The sequence below is a fragment of the Neoarius graeffei genome, chromosome 5, assembly GCF_027579695.1.
Source record: "Neoarius graeffei isolate fNeoGra1 chromosome 5, fNeoGra1.pri, whole genome shotgun sequence".
Taxonomy (NCBI): domain Eukaryota; kingdom Metazoa; phylum Chordata; class Actinopteri; order Siluriformes; family Ariidae; genus Neoarius; species Neoarius graeffei.
The window spans coordinates 94,401,406-94,428,902 of NC_083573.1; the positions used below are offsets into that span (position 1 = coordinate 94,401,406).

Consider the following 27,497-nt stretch of genomic DNA (forward strand, 5'->3'; position numbering starts at 1 on the left):
TCCCAAGGTATCTATATGACTCGACCCTATCTATTTGCTGGTTGCTGACTGACAGAGTGGGAACACTGGGAAGGTTTTTTTTTTTAAACAAAAGTCAACAACCAGTTCCTTTGTCTTGGCAATGTTGAGGTTAAGGGAGTTCTGTTTGCACCATTAACCAACACCCTCTGACCGATCAGAATCCTGAATTGTAAAACTGGAAGAAATTCTGTTCAGATGATATGGTTTGAATCATTGAGTTGGATTCTATATGTGGAAACTTGGATTACAGTATATATACTATATCAGGAATAGGATAATGTTTCTACGCTGGATCTGGCCTTGTTGTCTGGTCTCTCTCTCTCTCTCTCTCTCTCTCTCTCGTGTGTGTTAGGGAGGAGGGGGTTTGCTGTGTAATGGGTCAAAGGAATCACTCCGCCTTTTGCGCACTGGATCTACTCCCCTCTTTCTCACTCCCTGCCCCTCTGTACCGGTAGGTGCACCTCGTTTCCAGCTCTGTATGTATGTGTGTGTTCGGAGTGTGTTGTCTCTCTTCTCTGCTCCAGGACTGTGGGACTCCTGTGGGACTGCATGGACTGGGTGCGCACTGACCCGCACTGCTGAGCCAAACAGGAGGAAAAAAAAAAGGAAAAGGAAAAAGTGCTCAGACTGACTGGGCGGACTTGTGCTTGTTTTCTCATCCTGTTCTCTAGCTGCTGGGCTTGTTCTTGCACCCTCTCTTCTTATCCTGATCATGGTGTTCGTGCCAGGAATGTATGCGCTCTCCCTTGCACTGCTGCTTGGCTGGGCGCAATGTGCCCGCGAACAAATCCCGTTAGGTAAGAAAAAAAATATATTTTTTTAACAGTACTGTTTTAAAACATTGTTTTATCCAAGGTCCTGTGTGTCCTGGAGGTTTTATGGAATTTTCCTCAACATCACAGGTTCATCTTCCTCCAAGTCACGGTTTCTGTGCTCACATCGTAAACGTCACAGATCCAAAATGACCTGGGTGTCTGGGGTGTGTGTTTGAGTGTAGAAAGTGTCAAGCTATTATTTCAATGCCCGGGGCTTGAAATGTCTCAAAATGTCAAATGTTGTGTTGCTCTTAGAATAAATCATACAATGGAGAAGTGTATGAGGGTAAAGTTGAAATTATCAGGTGCAAAAAAAAAACAAAAACAACCCTTCATAATATAAAATAACTGTAGAGCATTGATCTGATTAAAAGATTAATTCCTTTTTTTGCTTTAAATATTCATCAGCAATAACAAGTCAAGACAATAAAAGGCGTAGGTTTGATTACTATAGATAGAAATCCCCCAAACTTCTCCTTAATAGCACTCGATTTCTAACACACTGTAAAATTGTATTCATTTTATTAAGTGAAAATTTCATTCTTTGCTCTGTCCTGGACAACACACTTCTCTGAAAAGGAGAAAACCAGACCAGAGTGTGTGGATATGATCCAAGTCGAACCTACAGACTCAGCTGGAGCCAATCTGTTATATTTAGGGCATAACATTTAAACATATCATCACTTTGTAAACGTATTTGTTTTTTCAAATGTCTCTACTTAACTAAACACACCTGGGTTGAACAGAAGAGAATTGTGTTAAACCTATGGCTGAACACCTCAAAAACAGTGCCTTATGTTGGAGCAAACGATGCTTGATTGCTATGTTTGACAGATGAAGACGTTTACCATGTGTGCAGTGGGTTTTCAACACGGACAACACTGTGCTTTTCAATGGCTTGCATACTTTTGGGCATGACTAATATGACTTAAAGCTAGACGGCCTTTCGATTTCATAAAATCGGTGAAATTTAGTTCCCGCTGAAATTTGGTCCTTGTGATATATGTTTATTTCTGTAATATCTCAAAAAAAAAAAATCAGGCCATTCTGTGGTTGGGAAGTTATTTAATGTGAGGGGATTCCTGAGTAAATAATGTGCATGAAATTGCTTGCTTTGCGCAGTCGAGCAGACAGAGGAAGTCCATGTGCGCATGCGCAGGTTTACCTTCTTCTTCTTCTTTTGGGTTTTACGGCAACTGGCATCCAGTTTTGCATTACTGCCATTTATAGGTTTCTCTTTGAGCGTGCACTGATAGTTCCATCATTCTGTCGCTAAATGAACAGCTGATCACACCGAGGTGCTTGCTGACCGCCGATATTTATTAGTTTGGTCCTGCGTTTCCTTTCCTTCAGAACATAACGTCTTCTCGCTTTCTGTTACTGTAGTCGGTCTTTCACGTTTCATTTGCGTCCTCCATTTTCTCTCCTATTTCAAATTTGTATCCCATAATGCCTTGTGCAAACGGGGAAAGCCCACCACGTGATGCATGACGTAGTAGCTTGAATTGGGTCATGGTGAAGTGGGAAAAATAGTGGAGAATTTAGGGCCATGTGGCCCTAAATTGTTATTTTAATTCTCATCTCATCTCATTATCTGTAGCCGCTTTATCCTGTTCTACAGGGTCGCAGGCAAGCTGGAGCCTATCCCAGCTGACTACAGGCGAAAGGCGGGGTACACCCTGGACAAGTTGCCAGGTCATCACAGGGCTGATACATAGACACAGACAACCATTCACACTCACATTCACACCTACGGTCAATTTAGAGTCACTAGTTAACCTAACCTGCATGTCTTTGGACTGTGGGGGAAACCGGAGCACCCGGAGGAAACCCACGTGGACACGGGGAGAACATGCAAACTCCACACAGAAAGACCCTCGCCGGCCACGGGGCTCGAACCCAGAACCTTCTTGCTGTGAGGCGACAGCGCTAACCACTACACCACTGTGCTGCCCGTTATTTTAATTGTTCTATTAAAAATAATAATAAAATTGGAAGTCTGTGATTCGAATTCAGTAGCTTTTGGTCCACTAAACAAAAGTAATTGGGTGTCGGGAAAAATTATTTTTATGACCTAAACTTGAAAAATCTGAAAGGCAGTCTACCTTGAAGTATTTGAAGTGAAATGTATGACCGCATGGCTAGATTTAAATGTTTATTTTACGCACCAGCTGGAGTGAAATTATATTTTATCACTGTATCTAAGGAACCCACATGCATACCAGAGGAAGAGGGTCCTTGAAATAATGAACATACCCGAGAACTAAATGTAGCATCTTAGTGCCTAATGATATACAATCTAATTTAATGGAGCTCCTTCCTAAATGAACAAATGTCAATGATAAGTTATAAGGAATCAGTAAACTGAGCCATGTTTTAAGAGATTATTTGGGACGTTTGTGCCACCAAGAATAACAGTGCCATGTAAAGCTGTAAAAAAAAAAATATATATATATATATATATATATATATATATATATATATATATATATATATATACTCTATATAGAGCTCCTTAATGGTGCAACAGAAGAGTATTTGTTCTATTGTCACTCCATTATATAACATTACAGGCATTTAGCAGACACTCTTATCCAGAGTGACATACAGTACAACATACCCAGAGCAGCAGTTGAGGGTTAGGTACCTTGCTCAAGGGCGCTTCAGCAGTTCCTGCTGGTCCAGGGAATTGACCTGGTGACCTTTTGGTCCCAAAGCTGCTTCTCTAACCATTAGGCTCGATTGTACATGCAATTGTAATTCACTCTTCATCAACCTTTCTACAAAGTCTTTACAAAAGCTATAATATATTCAAGAAAGGGTGGCACGGTGGTGTAGTGGTTAGCGCTGTCGCCTCACAGCAAGAAGGTCCGGATTCGAGCCCCGGGGCCGGCGAGGGCCTTTCTGTGTGGAGTTTGCATGTTCTCCCCGTGTCTGCGTGGGTTTCCTCTGGGTGCTCCGGTTTCCCCCACAGTCCAAAGACATGCAGGTTAGGTTAACTGGTGACTCTAAATTGACCGTAGGTGTGAATGTGAGTGTGAATGGTTGTCTGTGTCTGTGTCGGCCCTGTGATGACCTGGCGACTTGTCCAGGGTGTACCCCGCCTTTCGCCCGTAGTCGGCTGGGATAGGCTCCAGCTTGCCTGCGACCCTGTAGAAGGATAAAGCGGCTAGAGATAATGAGATGAGATGAGATATTCAAGAAAAGAGCATTTACGTTCGGGGATCCTTTGGTGAGGTTTGCAGTTGGTTGGGTGAAGGGTTCATGAATATTTGGCAACTGTTTGGTGACGGTTAGATGATGCATTTGTGATCGTCACTGATTGTTTGGTGCAGATGTCACGCATTGTTGAAATCTATTGAATAAGGTATCAGTGATCATTTTCCTGCCAGATGCTGATATGTACAAAACCCTCAAGCATGCCTCCTAGGAAAAGTGCCAGGTAGATCTCCTCAAAAGGACATCATCAAGTGTTTGCCTGGCGTGTGACCACAAATTTTAGCTCGCCTGTACATCGCCATGCATCGCCACCAAAATGCCTCATTTTCATTGATGACCCATTGCAAAGCATCATGAGCTGTTGTGTGACCATACCCTTAGGGAATTACTGACCCCCTACACCCCCAATCACTCACTAAGGTCTTCTAGCCTTTTAGCAACAACTTACTTGCTGTCCCATGCACCAAACTTTCCACCACAGGGGGCAGGTCCTTCAGTGCCATTGCCCCCAAACTCTGGAATTCCTTCCTCTGTCTCTCCATGACTTTGTGATCTCTCCTTGACTGCTTTTTTCTCTACTTTCAAGTCTCAATTGAAGCCTTATCTCTTCCATGGACATTTCTGTTCCTCTCTTAAGCCTAGTTCACAACCGGACGTACGATTTTTTGGCCGTGCGATTTTTGGCGTTTCCCAAATCGCTGCGTTTTTTTTTTTGTTCATGGAGAAAGACACGCATTGGCTGTAAGTTTGTCTTGCAACCTGAAAAAAAATGTAAGCGCCCGTAGAGTTTGTTTGACATGACAAAGAACCTCTGCGGCCAGTCTATGGCTCGAAAATCAGCACGTCACACGCGCGCTCTCGTGAGTTTCACGCACGCCCTCCGTGCGTTTCTTGCGTTTTTTGCACGTAGACCGGCCGTAGGAACACGTATGGCCGGTTGTGACCGAGGCTTTACTGCTTAGTCTCTTTTTTCCCCTCTCTCTTGTAAAGCAACCCTGGGATTGTGAAAGGCACTATAGAAATTTAACTTATTATTATTATTATGGCGGCACGGTGGTGTAGTGGTTAGCGCTGTCGCCTCACAGCAAGAAGGTCCTGGGTTCGAGCCCCGGGGCCGGCGAGGGCCTTTCTGTGTGGAGTTTGCATGTTCTCCCCGTGTCCGCGTGGGTTTCCTCCGGGTGCTCCGGTTTCCCCCACAGTCCAAAGACATGCAGGTTAGGTTAACTAGTGACTCTAAATTGACCGTAGGTGTGAATGTGAGTGTGAATGGTTGTCTGTGTCTATGTGTCAGCCCTGTGATGACCTGGCGACTTGTCCAGGGTGTACCCCGCCTTTCGCCCGTAGTCAGCTGGGATAGGCTCCAGCTTGCCTGCGACCCTGTAGAAGGATAAAGCGGCTAGAGATAATGAGATGAGATGAGGTCCTCCTGAGTATGTGAGCAGTTTCAAGGAGGATGATCTTCTGAAGCTCTTCCATTCTGATCTTTCTGGGGATTTTACTGGTGTACTTTTTCCATCCCCTTCTTGACGAGCCCAAGAACACCCATGACCACCGGTATTGTTGTGGTTCTCATGCCCCACGTTCTCTCTATTATTGTTGTTGTTGTTGTTGTTGCCAGAAGATGATGAGTTTGATTAATAACAATGCCACAGCCATCCTTGGCCAGGAAGCAAAACTGGCCATGCTCTCTGGATGGGAGGGGCATACAACCCCCACCCTGTCAATCAGAGTGACACTAGTCTGTGAGGTCATGCATGTGAAACAGGGCTTTCTGTGACACAGCATGAACAATAGTTTGAAAAGACTCAGTTAACATGTCTAAGTATTTATAATTCCTGGTTGGTTGCTAAAAGATGGTAGACCATGTAAACATTGTGTCATGAAAGTACAAGATTTGGGTTACAACTTTTTTTTTCTTTCTGTTTACCATGTTTGGTATTCAAATTAATCATGTCATGAACCCAGTAGAAGCATTATGGACTTTGGAAACAATTAAAAATGCAGCCGTTGATGAGACTTTGTGATGTAAGGCATTGCTCAACCCTAATAGTTTCTTTGCTGAGATATTGATAGATAGATTGATCGATCCAGCCATCACTAAATCTATGACATTATCATCTGCATCATATTGCCCTGCAAAGTCTGAAAAATCAAAACACTGCTAAGGGCTCAGGACCTGATCCTGACCTTATCACCACGGGAATGCTGAACATTCCTGTCCCTCTGTATGTTCACATCTTTTCAGAGGAATCTTCATAGAATTTACAGATTGCAATAAACCATATGTCTACACAGCAGAGAGCAGAGCCAGAATATAACACTCTGGCCTCAGTAAGCTGCGGCTGCTGGCTAGCTGAACCCTCCAATTGGGCTTCGGGAGGAACGGGGTGGTGGGTTGCCACGTCCTTTATTGAAGAGGCCTGTGTTTGAGTAAAGGGCTTTAGTACAGCTTCCCAGTGTTTGCTGTTTCTATGGAATTCTATACAAACCATCACATGACTCCGGGTTATAGAGTAATAAGCTGCTTGCTCATCTTTCTCATGATGGACGTGAGCCAACGGTCGAGGATGGATGAGGTGTAGGGCTATGATTCTCTACTCTTGGCCGTCTGTTTTGTTTCTTAGTTCTCATCTGCACTGTCTGTCTGTCTATCCCGTTCTGGATAGAATGCTCAGATTTTCCAAAAACAGTCCCTGCTCAGTGCTCTTCTGAATGTTGCTCTATACTCATGTTCAGAGAGTATGTGTGGACAGAAATAATTATTTTAAATGTACATAAATAATAAATATTTTCAGCACTTTCAAAAAACTTGTTCATAATGTTTAAAATGGCATTGCTTATGGTGCTTTGAAAATCAAATCCGTACCAATGCAGCTCCTCCATTTAGTTTAGTGTTCCCTCAAAAAAACTGCTCAGAAAATATCCTAGCAGGGAGTGAGAGAGAGAGAGAGAGATGATGATGGATGAGAGAGCTGTTATTTTCAGATGTGAGCCAATTTTTCAATAATAAGAAAATAGCAAGCCAAAAGTCGCTTGCTGTGTTGTGGTGTTAGTTATTTCAGACCATGCAGTTCCTCCATTTTTATGGACCTAATGGACCTCAGTCCCACGTACTTTTTTTTTCTATTTGCCATACAAGAGCAAAGTTCATGAATTCACAGGTCAAAGTCCGTGTGAACCAAAAGTAGCCACTACCAGATGCAAACATACGTCCTTTAGTCTTCAATTAATTGCCTTTCTGACCTTTTTTAGTCTGACATGACTTTCATGCTTTAAGTTCAAGCAGAGGGGCGGCACAGTGGTGTAGTGCTTAGCGCTGTCGCCTCACAGCAAGAAGGTCCGAGTTTGAGCCCCGTGGCCGGCGAGGGCTTTTCTGTGTGGAGTTTGCATGTTCTCCCCGTGTCCGCGTGGGTTTCCTCCGGGTGCTCCGGTTTCCCCCACAGTCCAAAGACATGCAGGTTAGGTTAACTGGTGACTCTAAATTGACCGTAGGTGTGAATGGTTGTCTGTGTCTATGTGTCAGCCCTGTGATGACTTGGCAACTTGTCCAGGGTGTACCCCGCCTTTCGCCCGTAGTCAGCTGGGATAGGCTCCAGCTTGCCTGCGACCCTGTAGAACAGGATAAAGCGGCTAGAGATAATGAGATGAGATGAGTTCAAGCAGAAGAGCATAATTTTCAGATGTCTCAAGTATCATCGTAGCAAGCAGTCAAAAATGGTTAACATTAACCTATCAATCTTAGAATGTGGCAAAACAAATGCATGTGCTATTTTGATGCTAGTGAAACAGTTATTTCAGCTTTATCAGCCAAGTAGAAACTCCTTGTCCCATTAGATGATGATGATAATAATAATAATAATAATAATAATAATAAGGCTTTAGGAGTGCCGATGACAGATCCAGTAAAACCAAGATGATTTCCCGATGTTTATCAGTGGCTGATAAAATATCATTGAAGACGCAAAAAAGAGCAGTTTCTGTGCTCTATAGGCAGAATGAAACTTTTCCAGAAGGTGATTTTCAATGAGATTGTTCATTATTTGGGTGGCAGCAACACGCTCAAGTGTCTTAGAAACAAAAGCAAGGTTGGTGATGGGGCGATAGCTCTTAAATTCATCATATTTCCAGCTTTCCATTTAAAATATGGTGTGATGATGCCTTTCTTGAGAGATGTTGGAAATATTCCTGAAGAGAGAGAGGCATTTATGAGTTGCGTAAATGGTCTTGAAAGAACATTAGCAAGTTGCTTGAGGGCTTGTGTAGGTACTGGGTCAAGTATACACGTCTTAGATTTTGACTGTTTTATAACTTCCTTGATGGAGTCTTTAGAAACTACAGCAAATTCACTAAATGAGGTTTTGCTTCGAGACTAATCTGCTATAGTGACAAAGAGTTGCAAAGTTGACATTTGAGAACTCTTCAGGTCATCTCTTAACATTTGTATCTTGGAGGATAAATAGCTATTAAAGTCCTCAGCCAGTGACAGTGTTGATTTATGTGATGGTAACACAGGAGTTGGACTGCGAGCTGCCCTAGTGGTTAGCATGTCCACCTCTTGACCGGGAGATTGCAAGTTCTACTCATGGTTGGGTAGTACCAAAGACCATCATAAAAATGGTACCTACTGCCATCTGGCAAGGTACAGTGCAATACAGATGTGAGTAGAGAAGTCAAACTCTTGCAGTTACCAGAGGACTAGGCCTCCACTGTAACCTTAGCTGTATAGGCAAGAGGCAGAGGGTTACAGAAACAGAGATCAGCGCCGCACCCACGGGCTTCAAAGAGCTGGTTAGTACTGGGATAGGAGAGTGCCTGGGAAGACCAGATTCTGGCGTGGAAGGGACTTTGACTTGACTTGAACACAGGAGTTGACTTCACCTTAAACAGACCATTGAGCAAAGAAAATAGCTTGTTTAGATCAGACTTTACTATTTTTGATTTGGAATAGGGGTAGCATGGTGATATAGTGGTTAGCACTCTTGCCTCACAGCAAGAAGGTCCTGTATTTGAGCCCAGTGGCTGATGAAGGGCTTTCTGTGCGGAGTTTGCATGTTCTCCCCGTGTCTGCATGGGTTTCCTCCGGGTGCTCCAGTTTCCCCCACAGTCCAAAGGCATGCAGGTTAGGCTAACTGGTGGCTCTAAATTGACCGTAGGTGTGAATATGAATGGTTGTTTGCCTCTGTGTCGACCCTGCGAAGACCTGGCAACTTGTCCAGGGTGTACCCCGCCTTTCACCCATAGTCAGCTGGGATAGGCTCCAGCTTGCCTGTGACCCTGCACAGGATAAGTGGTTACAGATAATGGATGGATGGATTTGGAATAGGCTGTCTTAGCAGAATTTAATGCCTTGGTGTATTCATGACATTGATCTCTGTATGGTTGGTGATATATTTCAAGTATTATCATTACACATTTCTGCTCATACTTATGTCTCAGTCTCTTAGTTGGATTTTGGTGCTGCACTTTTTCTTCAGTTACAGAATCTGTGGTATCACAGAGATCAATCAGAGTTTGACCCCTGAGCAGATATTTTATTAAAACTGCCTAAATGTGAGGAGAGCACAGGATAGCTAAATATTAGAAGAAAAAAAAAGTTCTAACTCAAAAATCATTGATCCCATCAGTCCTGATGAAAAATTAATCTTGTTACTAAGTAAATACTGTATAAGAAAATTTGATGTGTTGTATAAAATTGCTTATCACCAATATTCCAACATTGTAATGAAAAATAAAAAGGTTGCCTATTTTTGGGACATTCACCAGTATGTGATGTGACATCCCACTTTACCTGTGGCTGCGTACAGTCACGGCAAACAAGCAGCTCAAATTCATTCGATTTTCTGCCTCCACTGATACAGTAGAGACAAACAACCTCTTTATTTCATTTGCATGACTGATTATAAAGACCACTCTAATCTAGAGAGCAAGCTAAGCTTCTTCGTCAGTACTAGTGAGTACTGGTGAGAGCATTTTTATGTTTAGTGTACACATCACACATGCTATTACATTTTTCATATTAGAATAAAATATATTCTGGCTATCACCTTTTCTGTGAAAGAACCTTGATACAGTAGGTCATAATTGGCTAATAATTTGTTAATGTTAAACATGATCTCGTTGGGTGGCACAGTGGTATAGTGGTGAGCACTGTCGCCTCACAGCAAGAAGGTTCTGGGTTTGAGCCTAGTGGCTAAGGGGGACTTTCTGTGTGGAGTTTGCATGTTCTCCTCGTGTCTCCGTGGGCTTCCTCCAGGTGCTCTGGTTTCCTCCACAGTCCAAAGACATGCAGTTCTGTTAACTGGCCACTCTAAATTGTCCATAGGTGTGAATGGTTGTTTCCCAAGTCCAGAAACGGGAGGGTTGTGGCAGGAAGGGCATCTAGCGTAAAACTATGCTCCAGTTAATGACATGTGGAACAATAGGGTCCATATGGACTCTGATCTGGCAACAGTGCTGAACAAGGGGGAAGAAGAAGAAGAAGATGATGATGATGATGATGATGAAACATGATTTCATTACCATAATAATAATAATAATAATAATAATAATAATAATAATTGTGTTATGAATAGGGTTACAGGTTGGTTTAGGTTTCAAACCTTTTCATTCAAATGAATTTGATAGAAATCCAACTGCACAATTTTGGTTTCATTCAATTTTTAAATGAAGTTAGTTATATTGTTAACTAATATTTGTAATTTAATAATGAATGGGATCTTACTGGAAAGCCTTACCACTGCATTGACTATGTAGGAATAAAACATACACAGAATGTCATGTTATATGAAATTAATCACTGGTGGACTGCTGCAGCCTGACACAAAGCTGATTACAATTTTTATTAATTATAGAATCAGACATCAGATTTTTCTATCTGTTAATAGTCACATGTACTGTTGTGGAATGTCTGTAAAACAAGTTCCTGTTATCACGTATGTTATAGCAGCTATAAACAGTCAGTCCAGAGAGAACTGAGGAAGAACAAGAGCTGTAAACATATGTCCACTTCCGCATTTGACTTTTGCATACATGTCAACCTTTGGTCAATCAAACCTGTATAACCAACCTCCAAAATCCGTATTTCCCTTATAAAATCCGTATAAGATGCAAATTAAAATAATTTACCTAAAATTTGAATGATAATTAACAATGATATATCCCAGTTACTTTTTATTCAGTATTAATAACAATAAACCTTCAGAATGAACACAAAGCTCCAATGTTTGACAAAAACACAAAGTGTTATCAGCGTAGTTACGAAGGAAATACTTCGTTGTTTGGAGACAGGTTTCACTGAGCGGCTATTATGCATGAGACTTCATATTAGCCACAAAGGCAGAAAAATCTGTTCGTAAAATTACGTTATAATGACCAAATACAATGAAAAGTATTTTTCCAGTCTCACCTGTGAAAGGTAATCCCATGTGATCTCGTTTGGACGGTAAACCTGTTGGTACAGTTAAACGCAGCACATGAATGAGGCATCTTTATTCTCGGCTACTGTCTAGACGCTATACCAGAGACGGTTGAAGAATCTCCACTTTGCCACATCCAATATGGTGGCAAGGATGACGTATGATTCTACGCAGAAGGCGGCGTCTATGTTTATATGTCTATGACTTCCCGGTTGGCGGGATTCTCGCAATGCGGTGTGCGCATGATCAAAAGTGGAACGAAGTCTCGCTACCACAAGATAACACGCGATTTCATAAGACTCTTTACTGGCTGTCTGTGGTGTACAGTATGTTTGTAAATGTTATGTGCTCTTTGATCATCGTGGGAATTGATTATAGCTCTAAATAAATATTGAAGTTTTTTTAAAGAATCCGTATAACTTTATTTATACGCCCATATACTACGTTTATTGAATCAAATCCGTATAAAATACGGACATTCCGTATAGGTTGATATGTATGCTTTTGGAAGTGGGAGGAGGGACTGATCTTCCTTTATGTAGATCAAAATAATTTAGAGCTCCATTCAAGTCAATGAGAAGGTCCACGGAGTTCACGAAAACATTGGCCATTATTCCTTTTCGGGAGGGTTAATGGTATTTGGCAGAATTTATAGCATATTCCCAGGTACCTATGATCACCATGAGACCACAACAGTACTGTATTTCTGCAGTGAATTGTTTTCGGAAAAATTGACTTTGTTTCAGGATATATATAGCAGCTATATGGAAGATTTATTTACGAATGGCTTCTCAACCTCCTCAGCAGTATTTTGTTTGTAAAGTAAGGCAACATGCCCACTTTTGAGACTGGAACTGTTCCACTTTTGCTCCCATAGAGATGAATTTTGTTGCTGTATCTTGGTGGAATATTCTAAGATATGAAATATTCTTTGGTCATTCCTGAATCAGCCACCAAACACAATGATGCATTATATCACAGGCATTTAGCAGACACTCTTATCCAGAGCAATGCACAACATAACCAGAGCAGCCTGCGGAGCAGTTGGGGGGTTACGTACCTTTATCAAGAGCCCTTCTGCCATTCCTGGTGGTCCAGGAAATTGAACCAGTGACCTTTTGGTCCCAAAGCTGCTTCTCTAACCATTAGGCCCTGTATGTAATTTGATCTCTGTAATTTTAATGCAGCTTGTCATGTTACCTACAAATTGTCCCCCGCTCCCAAAAAAAGTGTAAGTTGTTAGTATAGAAACAAACATTTTCAAACAAGGACATTGATATAAGCTGCTCCTCCAGTGTGGTGATGGAAGCATCTGAGGTTTCAGCAGAATGCTTTATGAGCAGTTAACCACAACAAATAGAGCCTGTTGTTCCTGTCTCACTCTGCTTTTTCCTAATAAAAAATTCCTATGACAACGCTTGGCCCAATTTTAAGAAGGATCTGATGGCGATAATAGTCAACGAGTTCAACATTATTTTCTTTGATCTCTGTAATTTTGGTCATTTTTCAACCTTGGAAAAGTTAAATAAGAGTTTGGTGAGCTCCACCACTTTTGTGCAGAGGTCTAAAGGATATAGGTCTGGCAGATGAAGATGATGTCACACATTAGTCATCACTAAGATGCCAAAATGGCAGTGTTGGAGCAGTGTCACTGAATGTGCATAACCTCAGTCAATACATGACATGGTTCTGGGGTTATGAGGAGAGATGTGTATGTTTTTTTTGTTTTTTTTTACCCACCATCAGCTCCAAGGGTTGACCAAGGATCATTTCCGTTGGTTTATTGCACACCCAGGCCTCAATTTAGGTTTTTGGGTCCATAGCAGAAACACATGGGCTGCCTATGTTGGTGCAGAAATGTGTGTGCTGTGTGTGTGTCTAGTTTCCAGACAGGCAGGTACAGTTTACTGCTGTCATGCACAAAAAGAACTTTCTTGTGGTTACATTAAAATTCCTCCAATTTGACACTGTAATTTTCTTTCATCTTGGTCAGAAGTAGAATGGTTAGGTTGGTGTGAGTGAATCAGGGTGCATGTGTGTGGGGTCTTCAAGGGTTCTTGAAACAGTCAAAGGTTCTTACTTCCCAAGTCCGGTTATGGTTTGAACTTTCTGGAATAGGGAAACAATTTCATGTAGGATTCTCCATAGAACTCTTAAAATTTCCCTCACACCCCTTTTCAACCAACAGGGAATGAGTTCAATTCTTGTTCACACACCACATTTTGAACTGCTCAGAGCATTTCGACCAAAAATAAATTGGTTCGGAGCCTGAAAAGTTGGTTCCCAGCTGGTACCAAAATATAGCTGTTTTTTTCTAGTATTAACCATGATGACATCAGTGGGTGTGTCATGAGGGGGAAGCCATGGCCTAATGGTTAGAAGTTCAATTCCCTGGACCAGCAGGAATGGCTGAAGTGCCCTTGAGCAAGGCACCTAACCTCAACTGCTCTCCAGGCTGTTCTGGGTATGTTGTATGTCGCATGTCGCTCTGGATAAGTGTGTCTGCTAAATGCCTGTAATGTAGTGTAATTAGTTTGGAGAGGAAGCAGAGCACAGCAAAGGAGAATACAATGGAAAAATATATATCTTCAGAAAAAAATGGACTGAAAACCAATATCTGCAATAACAGAATAAAAGCTTGCAGATAATCAATGGTTCCACTCAAAACTGGTGAAGACTTGGGCCAGTTCACTAGCTGGTACCAAGGTCCAAAGAATCCTGAACAGAACCAGTTCAAGAACCTGTTCCCTGTTGGTCGAAAAGGGGTATTGGAGAGACAAGCCAAAGAACCATTTAAAATGCTACAAGCAATCTTTTTTTTCCCAAGTCTCCAGTGTCAGTAGTTCAGAATTTCCATGTTTTGAGATTTGTAGTCTCTTAAGGGTTCTTTGGATCATTAATGATTCTAGATATCTAAAGAGAATTTATTTGGAACCTTTGCTGAAAGAAATATGGTCTGATGTTAGGTTCTACATTGAGAGTTTAAGGCTTTCCTCAGATGGACAAACAGAAGAACCCTTTAGGGTACTACATAAAAGTTTCATGTTGTGTTATTGCTTCAGAAGTCCATGACCCAGGGTGCAATCCTGAATTCCAGTTACTGTTTATGCAAAGTTCTGCTTGTTTGGCTTAGAATGATGCTTAGCAAAAAGGGTTTCTTGATGTTTCTTTGGAGAGTTAAAGGGTTCTTATCTCCTCAAATTGATTCTAATCTGCAATAGTTTGTGCATCACAGCTCCAGGGTCAAGTGTTTGGTTTCAAATTTGACAGAGTTCCCATAATCTCATTGAATCTGCATGGCTTTCCACCCAGACTCTTTGAAAAGAGTGTTTCTCAAAGGTTCTTTGGATGATTAATGTTTCTATCTTTCTAAAGGATATGTATTAGTTACTGTCTCTGCAGAATTTTGTTTGTGTCAGTATGGGTTTCCTCCTAAGTGTCTTTAAAAGATCTTCAAGTGTTCTTTCTACAGTGAAGAGTTTTTGGCTTTCCAGATGGGTCCCTCTGCAATAGGGAAATATCTGCTGAAGTCAAGTGTCAGTAATTTAATTCTGCTTTAGAGAGTTTATCTTCCTATTTGATTGAATTACTGTATTGGGTACTTACTTTGTTGATGGGTTACTGTTTAAAAGAATATATATATATATATATATATATATATATATATATATATATATATATATATGTGTGTGTGTATGTATGTATGTATGTATGTGTGTTTGTTATTTACCACCTGGGAGGTCCGTATGGTGAAATAATACCGTGACCAAGGTCTTGAGAGCACTGACCAAGGTCACAGTATTTCACTATATGGACCGACCTTAAGCTGGTAAATAATATTTTTTTTCTTTACCAAATTCTAACAGAAAATGAGAGCGCCCGAAAGGGAAAACTGAGCCGAGCCAATCCGCCATTTTGAATCCTCATTCACGGCTGTAATGCAAATTGCTTCCTCCTCAGTATACAAGTGCACTTCCATGGCAGGAAAAAAAAACTACATTTTGCCACCTATGTAGTTCCCTATTTATACAAATAGGAGTCATTCAGGATTCAGCCATGTTTTTGCTTTTGTAGTAAAACTTGCTTTTGCTGTGAAGACTGTCGTTATCACCATCCATGCTGTAAAATTAATGCTATTCTCCTGAGAAATGCTGGCAAAAATGTATAAGATTTTTGATACTCTTATAAATAAACCTTATAAAAAAGATAAATGTTAACAAAAAATGCTACTATGTAGTCGCCAGAGGTCCGTAACCAGGGTCTGTAACTGGGGTCCATACCATGGGATACGGACCTGCTCGCCAGCCAATCAGAGCGCAGGATTTGGAGTGCGAAAAAAAAATTATTAATTTACTAACCCCATTTCCAAAAAAAGTTAGGATATTTTCCAAAATGCAATAAAAACAAAAATCTGTGATTTGTTAATTCATGTGGATGTTTATTTAACTGACAAAAGTACAAAGAAAAGATTTCCAATAGTTTTACTGACCAACTTAATTGTATTTTGTAACTATAAACAAAGTTAGAATTTGATGCCTGCAACACACTCAAAAAAAAAAGTTGGAACAGAGAGAAAATGAGACTGAAAAGTTTATAGAATAGTCAAGTAACACCATTTAGGAAGATTGCACAATAAACAGGTTAATTGGTATCATGATTAAGTATAAAAGGAGCATGCAGCAAAGGCTCAGTGTTTGCAAAAAAAGGATGGATCATGGCTCACTCAGCTGTGCCAAAATTTGTGAGAGAATTGTTTATCAATTCAGAAAGAATATTTCTCAATGAAAGATTTTAGGCCTTTCAAAATTGCAGTACATTATATTGTGAAAAGATTCAGGGAATTTGCAAACATCTCAGTGTGGAAAGAGCAATGTTAAAAATCAGTGTTGAATGTGTGTGACCTTTGAGCCCTCGGGTGACACTGCTTGAGAAACCATCATGCTAACGTGACAAAGATAGCCACATGGGCTCAGGAGTACTTTGGAAAACCATCATTACTTCACAGAGTCTGCATCTGCCTCCAGAAATGCAAGCTGAAAGTATATTAAACAAGGAGGAAGCCAGTAATCAATTCTATGCAGAAATTCCACAAATTTCTCTGGGCCTGAACTCATCTCTGATGGACTGAAAGACAGTGGAAACGTGTGCTGTGGTCAGATGAGTCCACATTTCAGCTTGTTTTTGGGAAACCCAGACATTGAGCTCTCCATGCCAATTTGTTATCAGAGAAAGGTGAAAAGCCAGCATTTGTGATGTTATGAGGGGCATCAGTGCCCATGGCATGCATGAGTTACATGTGTGTGAAGGTACCATTGATATATTGGAATTTTAGAGAGACATATTCATCAAGGCAACTTCTCTTCCCGGGAAGTCCATGCTTATTTCAGCAAGACAATATCAGGCCTCATTCTGTACAGGCTACAACAGCGCAGCTTTGTAGACACAGAGTGCATGTGCTTGACTGGCCTGCTGCCAGTCCAGATCTGTCTCCTACTGAGAATGAAATGAAGGCACATCATGAAGAAGAGAATCAGACAATGGCGACCATGGACTGTTGAGCAGGTGAAGTCTTATATTAAGCAAGAATGGACAAAAAAATTCCAATTGCAGAACTGCCACATTTTGTATCCTCAGATCCCATATGATTAAAAAGTGTTATTAAAGGAAAGGTGATGTAATACAGTGGTAATAATACCTCCGTCCCAGCTTTTTTTGAGTGTGTTGCAGGCATCAAGTTCTAACTGTCAGGAATGGCGAGCTGAGGTGAAGTGAGGGCCCAAGAGCAGACTCAGAAAACAGGCAGTGTAAAGAGAAAACTTCTTTAATGAAGTAGATGGCAGAAAGGCAAAGATACAGTAGGGCTCAGGCAAAAATCGGTAGTCAAAAAACAGGCCAGGAGGTCAAAAACACAGAGGAACAGGTAGACATGATCAGGGACAAAAAACAGGACAGAAAAACTTGACAAAAAAAACCAAAGTAAAAATTCAGGCAGGGGGAATCAAGAAGACACAATACCAATGAGCTATAGTGAGGCGAGGAAAGTCTACAAGAGACGGTCTGGCAAATGGAGTAGCTCCAAACAATTCTTAAAATGTCCTGACTGATGGGAGAGGAGTGGTAGCAGGTGTGGGAGTGCCGCTTCAGGAAATGGCCTTCAGCAAGGCAGGACTGAATTCTTGTCCTGGATCTGGCCTGGAGCCGGCATGGAAGTCCCACAGTCTAAGGCGTGGATGGACTGGACCGGACTTTGACACTAACTTCATTTATATTTACAAAATAATATTAAGTTGGTCAGTAAAACCACTGAAAATCTTTTCTTTGTACTTTTGTCAGTTAAGTAAAGGTTCTCGTCAATTAACAAATCACACGTTTGTTTTTATTACATTTTGAAAAATATCCCAGCTTTTCTGGAAATGGGGTTAGTATATTTATATTGTTCTTAAATTGTATGTGTGTATTTGGCCATTTTATTATGGTAGATTGCAGAGGTGGACAGTAATAAAGTACATTTACATGAGTACTGTACTTAAGTACACTTTTTGAGTATCTGTACTTTACTTGAGTATAATTTTTTTTGGAAACTTATTACTTTAACTTCACTACATTTGAAAGGCAAATATTGTACTTTTTACTCCACTACATTTCTGTCAAGGTCCTCGTTACTATGAAGCAGCTTTGAAAGTGGATTTTTTTCTTTTCTTTTCTAAAACATGATTGATTTTTTCACAGGTGACACTGAGAGCCTATCAGTAATCACTAGGGTCATGTCATGTCCATAGATTGTATAAAATCAGTGATTTCTCAGCAGAATTATTTGAACACGATCAGTTGATGGCAGAATGGAAGGAGGCAGTTCTTCTGGGGAATGCACACACTCATGGCCATACTTAGAACCTATGTTTTAGTTTTCTGAAAGGATTAAGGATTCATTTAATTTTAAATGTTTGCTTTGTTTGCCGAAAGCGAACCACATTACGGCCTTCAAAAACTCGCCATCCAACCTGCGGAAGCATATTGAGGTATATAAACATTTTATTCCAAGAGAAAGCTTGCAACGAATTGTCTGTGGTTTTTGAGCTAGCGATAATGTTGCAATAGCTGTGCAGTCTGGTTAGTCAAATTACTTTCTATGGATTTGCCCGCCAAATTGCCATCGGCTTGTCCACGGCTAACGTTTACACGTAGCTAGTTAACTTGGAAACTGTTAGCATGTAAAAACAGAGTTATGCTAACACGAATAACGTAAACTTCTCTGAAGTCCTTTCAGAAAGATGATTTAGCATAATCTTGCCAAATAAACAGAATGTAGAAATCTTTCTTTTCTAGTAGCGTTAGCTACCCAATATGATTTCAGGTTTGAAAAGTGTTTGCTAGCATGTCAGGTGGAGTTTCACTGACTAGCTAGCTTAACATTAAACCACCATGATGGCACAGCATGCATTCATTTTGTGAATTCACAGTTCTGTCTTTGGTAACAGCATTAGGTTTTTTAAGCGTTGTGGCAATAATACAACGATGCGTTAACAGAAAATATACTTTTAATACTTAAGTATTTTAAAAAGCAAGTACTTCAGTACTTTAACGAAAGTAAAAATTTGGCTGTACAACTTTCACTTGTATTGGAGTAACATTTGACGAATGGGATCTGTACTTTGACTTAAGTAATGAAGTTGGGTACTTTGTCCACCTCTGGTAGATTGAAATGCCTTGATGTATGTACCTAGCCATGTGGATATATCTTCTGCTTTGTGCTCTGCCTTTTGCACTCCTTGTTTGGAAAGTATAAATTGCTTATGGCTATAGGAAAGATGAGGGAGTTTTAATGAGGTCATTTATGAGGGTAGTAATTTGAAGTGGCAGAAGACTGAGCATACTTTTCAAATGACTGGAATGTGTCCCAGTGCTTTATGCCAACAATACCCATGACCTACTTTTTCCTGGATTAAGAATGTTTCCACTGTTTAATTATTCAGTTTTTCAATGACGTTTTGGTTCCAGGGCATAATTGCACCCGATACTTTCTAAATTATGAATTAGGCTGTGAAATGACCTCTATAAATTAAAGACAAATGCATAGACACTGAATGCCTAGCTTTATTTATTTTTTATTAGTTTTTGGATTGCTTTTTTAAAAGTTATTAATATGAAACAACTCTATTTCACAAACCTATCATTAAATTAATTAAAAAAACACCTTGACAATATATTCCATATATAGTATGCAGTCTCATTAACTAATTACCAGTTATACAATTTGAAGATGATCAATTGAGGTTCACATGAGTGCAACTTCTTGTAAGTAAATATACACAACCTTTGTAGGATACACAGTTGTTGTTTTTTTTCTGACTAAATGTATTTTCAGGAATCCCACAATTCTTTTGTAAATACTCCTGCAGTCTGTAATAGTCTATAAAAAGATATTTTCACATACAACTTGATAAAAGACAAATGTGTTACATTCAGTTTTTTTAAGTACAAACAACGCACATGTCAAACAGAGTTCTGATGCCGGGACTGCCAAAGAACCAATGAGGGACCTTTGAACAAGTTCCCTCAATTATAAATGAAATCACACCACCTGCTAAAAGATTAACTGCAAACGTCTTGTAAATATTTTGAGACGTCATGTCATGCAAGAGCTGTCCTGTCAAATATTTGCCCATTGTCTTTAAATACCATAAAACTTCAGCACAATGATTATGAACACATGCTGTATCTGTTTCCAAACACAACAGATCAACAGCTCCAGTGAGTTATATCAGATCCTCATCTGCTGCATGCCAGACTAATGGAGCTGTCCAGAAGAAGAGTCCAAGCACTAAGACTGTGTTGTTGTTGATCTGACACTCTTTTCAAACATTCAGAGGTGCTTTGAAAATGAAACATGGTGTGGATGTTGAAACCAACCTGGGCAACTGGTAGAAATGGATCAGCAAGGCTAAAATAATCACTATGAGGTTTCTTTTTGGCATCCATATCAGATTATTTATGTCATTGATGAGATTGTGTGATGTGATGCATCGCTCAACCCGAATAGTATCATTATCTATTGACAATAGAGCTTTGCTTTCTATTTAATATTGCGACCGGCCATCACTGAAAACCCTAATAGAAGTGTTTAAATTTCTCTGTGTGTGTGTGTTTATAGCTGTCCAAGTTCTTGAAGAATTTTTAATATTAGTTAATGTATTAGATTTGGTTTGGTGATGAGGTACTAATGAGTATAATCAACATTTATCACATTTTAGATTTATTGCCCTTTCTTAACTATCTGAATATAAGCTGAATGCATTTTACAGCAATGTGCTGGTATATACTGTGGTTAATCCCCTGGGGTCAAGAGCTTTGCCAGCGAAACTCGACAGGTTTAGAATGAGTAGGTCATGTAATTAGATAAATATCTTCGAGTTTTTCATCATACAACCATGATAAACATATTGACAGAAACTTTATACTTTACACTTTCCTATGTGCCCACTGCCAAATAATATTATAGTTTGTAAATTACCTAAATTAGATGAAACATAAAACTTGTCACCTCAGTCAGTCACACTGGAGTTGGAGCACTGAACGCCTACTTATGCATTCATAAAAGACTATTCACATGGTAACGGCAGGATAATCACTTTCACTCTTTCGATTTCGATTGGTTTCTCTTTTGTGGTGGGAATGCCCACCATAAACAGGATAAAATCTGTCAGACAGAGGCTATTTGGAGGTAAAACTTATTGCGAGATGGCAGACAGATTTTATGCGCTTCGGATGATTCAGGACAGTGATTCAATTCATGACTCATGATTCAGGACAGTGATTCAATTTCAGGACAGCAAATCAATTTACATTATGATTCAATTCATGATTCAAGACAGCGATTCAATTCAATCTTGAGAACTGTGACGCTGATGAGTGGTGCCTTTTAATTTTTTTAATTTACATTTATTTATTTTTTTACTTTGACTCGATCCAGATTTTTTTTTCCAGAGTTAAAATATTTTCCTCAACAATAGTTAATTTTGCTCGATTTTGAGTTTAGAGAGTAAAATTTGGAGTTGGAGAAGGAGCAAAATTACAGAGTAATTGTGTAACAGAGTTGACTGTGGCTCTGAACTGAGTAATATAGTATAAGAGTTAATTTCAAGACACACTGAATAGAATCAAATACCAAAATAAAGTCAAATACCAGATAAATGCAGCTGTTGTAAAAAGCAGTTTTAGAAATGTTTTGGAATGTGTGAAAAACATGACCTTACCCACTGGGACTTGACCTGATGGGATTAAGAGTTAATCTGATGGGATTAAGAGCTGGCAGTGGGAGGGGTTTTCACTCTTCTCACTGAATGGAATGGAATTTTTACACTTCTCATTGGATACCCCACCCACTGCCAACCCTTTATCCCAAAACAATGCGACATAAATCTTTTAATGGCCAGTTCATTGTCCAAATCAATGGAGCAGATTCAAGTTTTTGCACTTGATCCATTCATAAGACTGAACAGAATCACCTCAAGTGATCAAAACAATTCATCACAATGGGCAAGGTTATGTTTTGTTTTGTTTTTTGTTTTTGTTTTTTTCCACACACTCCAAGACAGTTCTAAAACTGTCTTTTACAACATTTTTTTTTATTTTTTTTTAAGTACAACGATGACATACAGACTACATAGATATTATTGTAGCTGAACTTGTGCTGAATACAAAAAAGTCATATGACTTTGAAAATACTGCTTAGATTTGTTGAAATTGACAACAAAATCAGAGCACGCCAAAATCATTAGAGTGCCAGAAAATACCTTCAGACCCCAGAGGGTTAAGTGAGCAATGAAAGTCTTTTTTTCTCATTTTCAGTGTGTTTGCTGTAAGACTTAGGCATCTGCAATGCTAACATTTACACAGACAACTACAGTGTGAGTGCCCAGGAAAAGGAAAAAAAAAATCCTGTTAGGGTTTTGCTGGGATTCGAACCTGGTTCGTTGGTGTGATAATCCAGCAAACCCCCACTAGGCCACCAGGGGGATGACTCAAATGCAGAGGCGTGAGGCGGAAGTAGAAAAAGAATCAAAAGGTTTATTTAAACTATATACACTATATACAGGGCAAAACAAAAGACAAAAAAAAACCAAAGAGTAAAATCCAAAAGAAAAGCAAAGTGCAAAAATACAAAAGCTAAGAAGATCAAAAAACACAGTACAAAGGAAACTGGAGATAAACATAACAGCACAATGACTCCGTGACAAGAGGACTGAACTCAGGGGTATAAATAGACAAACTAATTAAGGACACAGGTGAAGATAATTAGGCAATTAACACAAACACAAGACACAGGAACAGTGGCGGCCTCTAGAGGCCAAAATAAACACGACATGAAAAGGAAATAACAGCGGCCTCTAGAGGCCAAAACAGTCCTAGTCCTAACAGGACCCCCCCCTCTAGGAGCGTCTCCTGACGTTCCCAGGGCGATCCGGATGGGCCGAATGGAAGTCCCGACATAGTTCTTTATCAAGGACATCCCGAGCAGGAACCCAGCAGCGCTCCTCAGGACCATAGCCCTCCCAGTCCACCAGATATTGCAACCCGCCGCGGACCCGGCGGGAGTCAAGCAGGCGATTCACAGTGAACACAGTCTGCCCCTGGAAGATGCGGGGGGGTGGGGGGTTCCTAGGGGCAGGGGCATACGTAGACGTCAGTACGGGCCGTAACAGGGAAACATGGAAAGTGGGGTTGATCCTCAGAGTCCGGGGCAACTGGAGCCGGTAGGAGACAGGGTTCACCCTGCGCACCACCTTGAAGGGGCCAATGTAGCGAGGAGCAAGCTTGCGGTTCTCCACCCGCAGTGGAAGGTCCTTAGTGGACAGCCAAACACGCTGCCCAGGGCGGAAAGCGTGTGCAGGTCTTCTATGGCGGTTGGCCTGAGTCTGGTTGGTTCTGGAGGTCTGTATGAGGGTCTTCCTGACCTTGCTCCAGGTCTTGCGACACCGTCTCACATATTGGTTGACCGAGGGCACCCCCGCGTCCTCCTCCTGGTCCGGGAACAGAGGTGGCTGGAACCCGAATTGGCACTGGAATGGCGACAGCTTGGTGGCCGATGACTGCAGGGTGTTGTGGGCGTACTCCGCCCATGGCAGCCAGGTGCTCCACGATGTCGGGTTATCCATAGCCAGGCCTCGCAGGGTGGTTTCCAGGTCCTGGTTGAGCCTCTCCGTCTGACCATTGGACTGTGGGTGAAACCCAGAGGAGAGGCTGGCAGTGGCTCCGATGACCTTGCAGAACCCGTGCCACACTCGGGAGGAGAACTGGGGCCCTCGGTCTGAGACGATGTCCTGTGGAAGACCAAAGACTCGGAAGACATGATTAAACAAAAGTTTCGCAGTTTCAAGAGCAGAGGGGAGTTTGCACAGTGGTATGAAGCGGCAGGCCTTGGAGAATCTGTCAACTAAGACCAAAATGACCGTGTTACCTTGTGACTCAGGGAGACCCGTGATAAAGTCGACTGCCACGTGGGACCAGGGACGCCGGGGAATGGTCAGAGGATGCAGGAGACCCTGGGGACGCTGTCGTGGGTTCTTGGTTCTGGTGCAAACCTCACAGGACAGGACAAATGACCTTACTTCCTGCTCCATGTTAGGCCACCAGAAGCGTCTTTTCAGGAAGTCCAGGGTCCTCCGAGCTCCCGGGTGGGCGGTGAGAGGGGAAGAGTGACCCCACTGGAGAACCTTGGCCCGGGCTTGATGTGGGACGTACAAGAGGCCTGGTGGCCCCGTCCCAGGACCGGGGTCCTGGCGTTGGGCTCGTCGGACAGCCTCCTCAATACCCCAGCGGACAGGGGCCACAATCCGGGACACAGGGATAATAGGCCCGACTTCATTCTCCCTGTTAGTGGCAGAGAACAGTCTGGACAGTGCGTCAGGTTTGGTGTTCTTGGAGCCGGGGCGGTATGAGAGGGTGAAGTCAAATCGACTGAAAAACAGGGCCCACCTAGCCTGTCGAGGGTTCAGTCTCTTGGCTTGCTGGAGGTACTCCAGGTTCTTGTGGTCAGTCCAAACCAGGAATGGATGTTGTGCTCCCTCCAGCCAGTGCCTCCACTCCTCAAGGGCCAGTTTGACCGCTAGCAGTTCTCGATCCCCCACATCGTACCGGGACTCAGCAGGACTCAGGCGGTGGGAGAAGTAAGCGCAGGGGTGCAGCTTTCCTTCCGAACGTTGAGAGAGCACCGCGCCGACACCACTGTCCGAGGCGTCCACCTCCACGATGAATGGTTGGGAGGTGTCCGGGAGAACCAGAATGGGTGCCGTGCAGAAGCGGTCCTTGAGGTCTTTGAACGCCTTTTCTGCCTGAGGAGACCAGCCATAAGATCCACCTGTCCCTTTGGTGAGGTCTGACATGGGTGCTGCCACAGAACTGAAGTTCCTGATGAACTTGCGGTAGAAGTTAGCGAATCCTAAGAACCGCTGAACCTCCTTAACAGACTTGGGAGTAGGCCAATCCCGGACGGCCAGGGTCTTGGCAGGGTCCATTTGGAGTTGGCCTGTCCGTACAATAAATCCCAGAAAGGAGACCTCGGGAACATGAAATTCGCATTTCTGGGCCTTGGCGAACAGATTGTTCTGTAGCAGCCTCTGGAGAACCTGGCGGACATGGTGGCGGTGCTCCTGCACGGTCTTGGAAAAGATAAGGATGTCATCGAGGTAGACAAAAACGTATAGGTTAATCATGTCCCTTAAGACGTCGTTGATTAGGGCCTGAAAAACAGCTGGTGCGTTGGTGAGTCCGAAGGGCATCACCTGGTATTCGTAGTGCCCAGACGGGGTGTTAAAGGCAGTCTTCCACTCGTCTCCCTGTCGGATACGGATGAGGTGGTATGCGTTCCGTAGGTCCAACTTGGTGAAGACGGTGGCGCCTTGGAGCAGGTCGAAAGCTGTGGACATCAGCGGAAGGGGATATCGGTTGCGCACAGTGATCTTATTCAGGCCCCTGTAATCAATACATGGTCGGAGCCCCCCATCCTTCTTGCCGACAAAGAAGAAGCCGGCTCCAGCAGGTGAAGTGGAGGGTCGAATAAACCCAGAGACCAGGGCATCTTTGAGGTATTCCTCCATGGCCTTGCGTTCTGGCTGAGAGAGTGAAAACAGTCTGCCACGAGGAGGGGTAGTCCCAGGGAGCAAGTCGATGGCACAGTCGTAGGCCCGGTGCGGAGGAAGAACGGCGGCCCTGCTCTTGCTGAATACCTCCTTGAGATCCCAGTACTCTGTGGGAACTTGAGATAACTCGGTGAGATCAGGGGGCTCGGCAGGAGACACAGGAGAGCTAGAGAGCAGACAAGAGGCATGGCATGCAGGGCCCCATTCCACAACCTGGCTTGTTACCCAGTCTATGCGAGGGTTGTGGCGAGTAAGCCAAGGAAGGCCTAGAATAACTGGGAACTCAGGTGAAGGAATCAGGTGCAGGGATATTTCTTCCTTGTGACCTTGAGACTGGAGGAAAACTGGAGAAGTAACTTGGGTGACTCTTCCATCACCTAACGCTTGGCCATCGAGGGCAGACACAGACAGTGGGACTTCAAGAGGTGCAGTCGGAATATTGATGCTTTGGGCGAAGTGAATATCCATAAAGTTCCCAGCCGCCCCTGAGTCTATCAAAGCTTGACAAGAGTGGACAGACTCACCCCAGGAGATGGAGACCGGGATGTAGATTCCTTGGCCAGGGAGTCCGGGAGAGAGGGTAGGCCCCGTCACAACCCTCCCTCGGCTGGACGGGGCGGTCCTTTTCCCAAGAGTTCGGGACATGATGCTCGGAAGTGACCAGGCTTGCCACAGTAGATGCAGCACTTGTTCCTCCTTCTGCGCTCCCTCTCAGATGCGGAGAGGCGAGTACGACCCACTTGCATGGGTTCTGGACAGTCACTGAAGGAGGTAGACGGTCTCCAGGTAGAGGTAGGGAGGCTGGGGGGGCTCAAGGCTTGGTGGCGTTCTCTCATCCTGTTGTCCAGACGAATAGCATGTGAGATGAGGGTTTCGAGGTCACTTGGGCATCCAATAGAGGCCAGACCGTCCTTGATGGGGTCAGACAGACCATGGTGGAAGGCTGACACCAGGGCAGTCTCGTTCCATCCACTTACTGCTGCGAGTGTTCGGAACGAGATGGCGTAATCTGCGACGCTTCCTCCTTGCCGGATGGACATGAGCTTTCGGGCTGCGTCGGTACTGATGTCTGCCTGATCGAAGACCCGAAGCATCTCTTCAGAAAACAGCTGGAAATCAAAGCACTCAGGTCCCTGTCTTTGCCAGATAGCAGTAGCCCAGGCTCGCGCCTTACCAGCTAATAAGGTGATCACAAAGGCAATCTTGCGGCGATCCGTAGTGTAGGTGGTAGGCTGAAGCTCAAAGGTGAGTTGACACTGGGTAAGGAACTCTCGGCACTCACTGTGCTTGCCGTCATACCTCTGTGGTGCAGGAAGGCTGGGTTCGCGAGGTGAAGAAGGCAGCATTGCAGGAGGCACTGGAGCAGGAGTGGGAGCTGGATCAGGAGCAGGAACTGGATCAGGAGCAGGAGATGCAGGCAGAGATGTCAGCTGTGCCAGGGTTTTCCCAATTTGCTGAAGCAGTTCCTCGTGGCGAGCGAGGGCCTCACGTTGGCTGGTGAGCGTACGTCCATGAGCGTCCATGGTTGCTCCGAAGCGTGTCAAAGCTGCCATAATTCCCTGAAGGTTGGCCGGGTAGACAGTTGAAGCAGCCTCTGCTGAGTCGGTCATGACGGAGTCTTTCTGTTAGGGTTTTGCTGGGATTCGAACCTGGTTCGTTGGTGTGATAATCCAGCAAACCCCCACTAGGCCACCAGGGGGATGACTCAAATGCAGAGGCGTGAGGCGGAAGTAGAAAAAGAATCAAAAGGTTTATTTAAACTATATACACTATATACAGGGCAAAACAAAAGACAAAAAAAAACCAAAGAGTAAAATCCAAAAGAAAAGCAAAGTGCAAAAATACAAAAGCTAAGAAGATCAAAAAACACAGTACAAAGGAAACTGGAG

At 42.7% G+C, this 27,497-nt stretch overlaps 1 protein-coding gene across 1 annotated transcript in view; it reads left to right on the forward strand.

Annotated features, from left to right (window-relative positions):
* The first annotated feature begins 469 nt into the window (after window positions 1-469).
* plod2 (procollagen-lysine, 2-oxoglutarate 5-dioxygenase 2) overlaps window positions 470-27,497 on the forward strand; it is a 146,688-nt gene continuing 119,660 nt past the window's right edge. Inside the window, exon 1 of the mRNA XM_060922536.1 lies at window positions 470-818. Within this exon, the coding sequence (XP_060778519.1) occupies window positions 734-818 (85 nt within the window). The 5' untranslated portion in view covers window positions 470-733. The remainder of the gene's footprint in view (window positions 819-27,497) is intronic.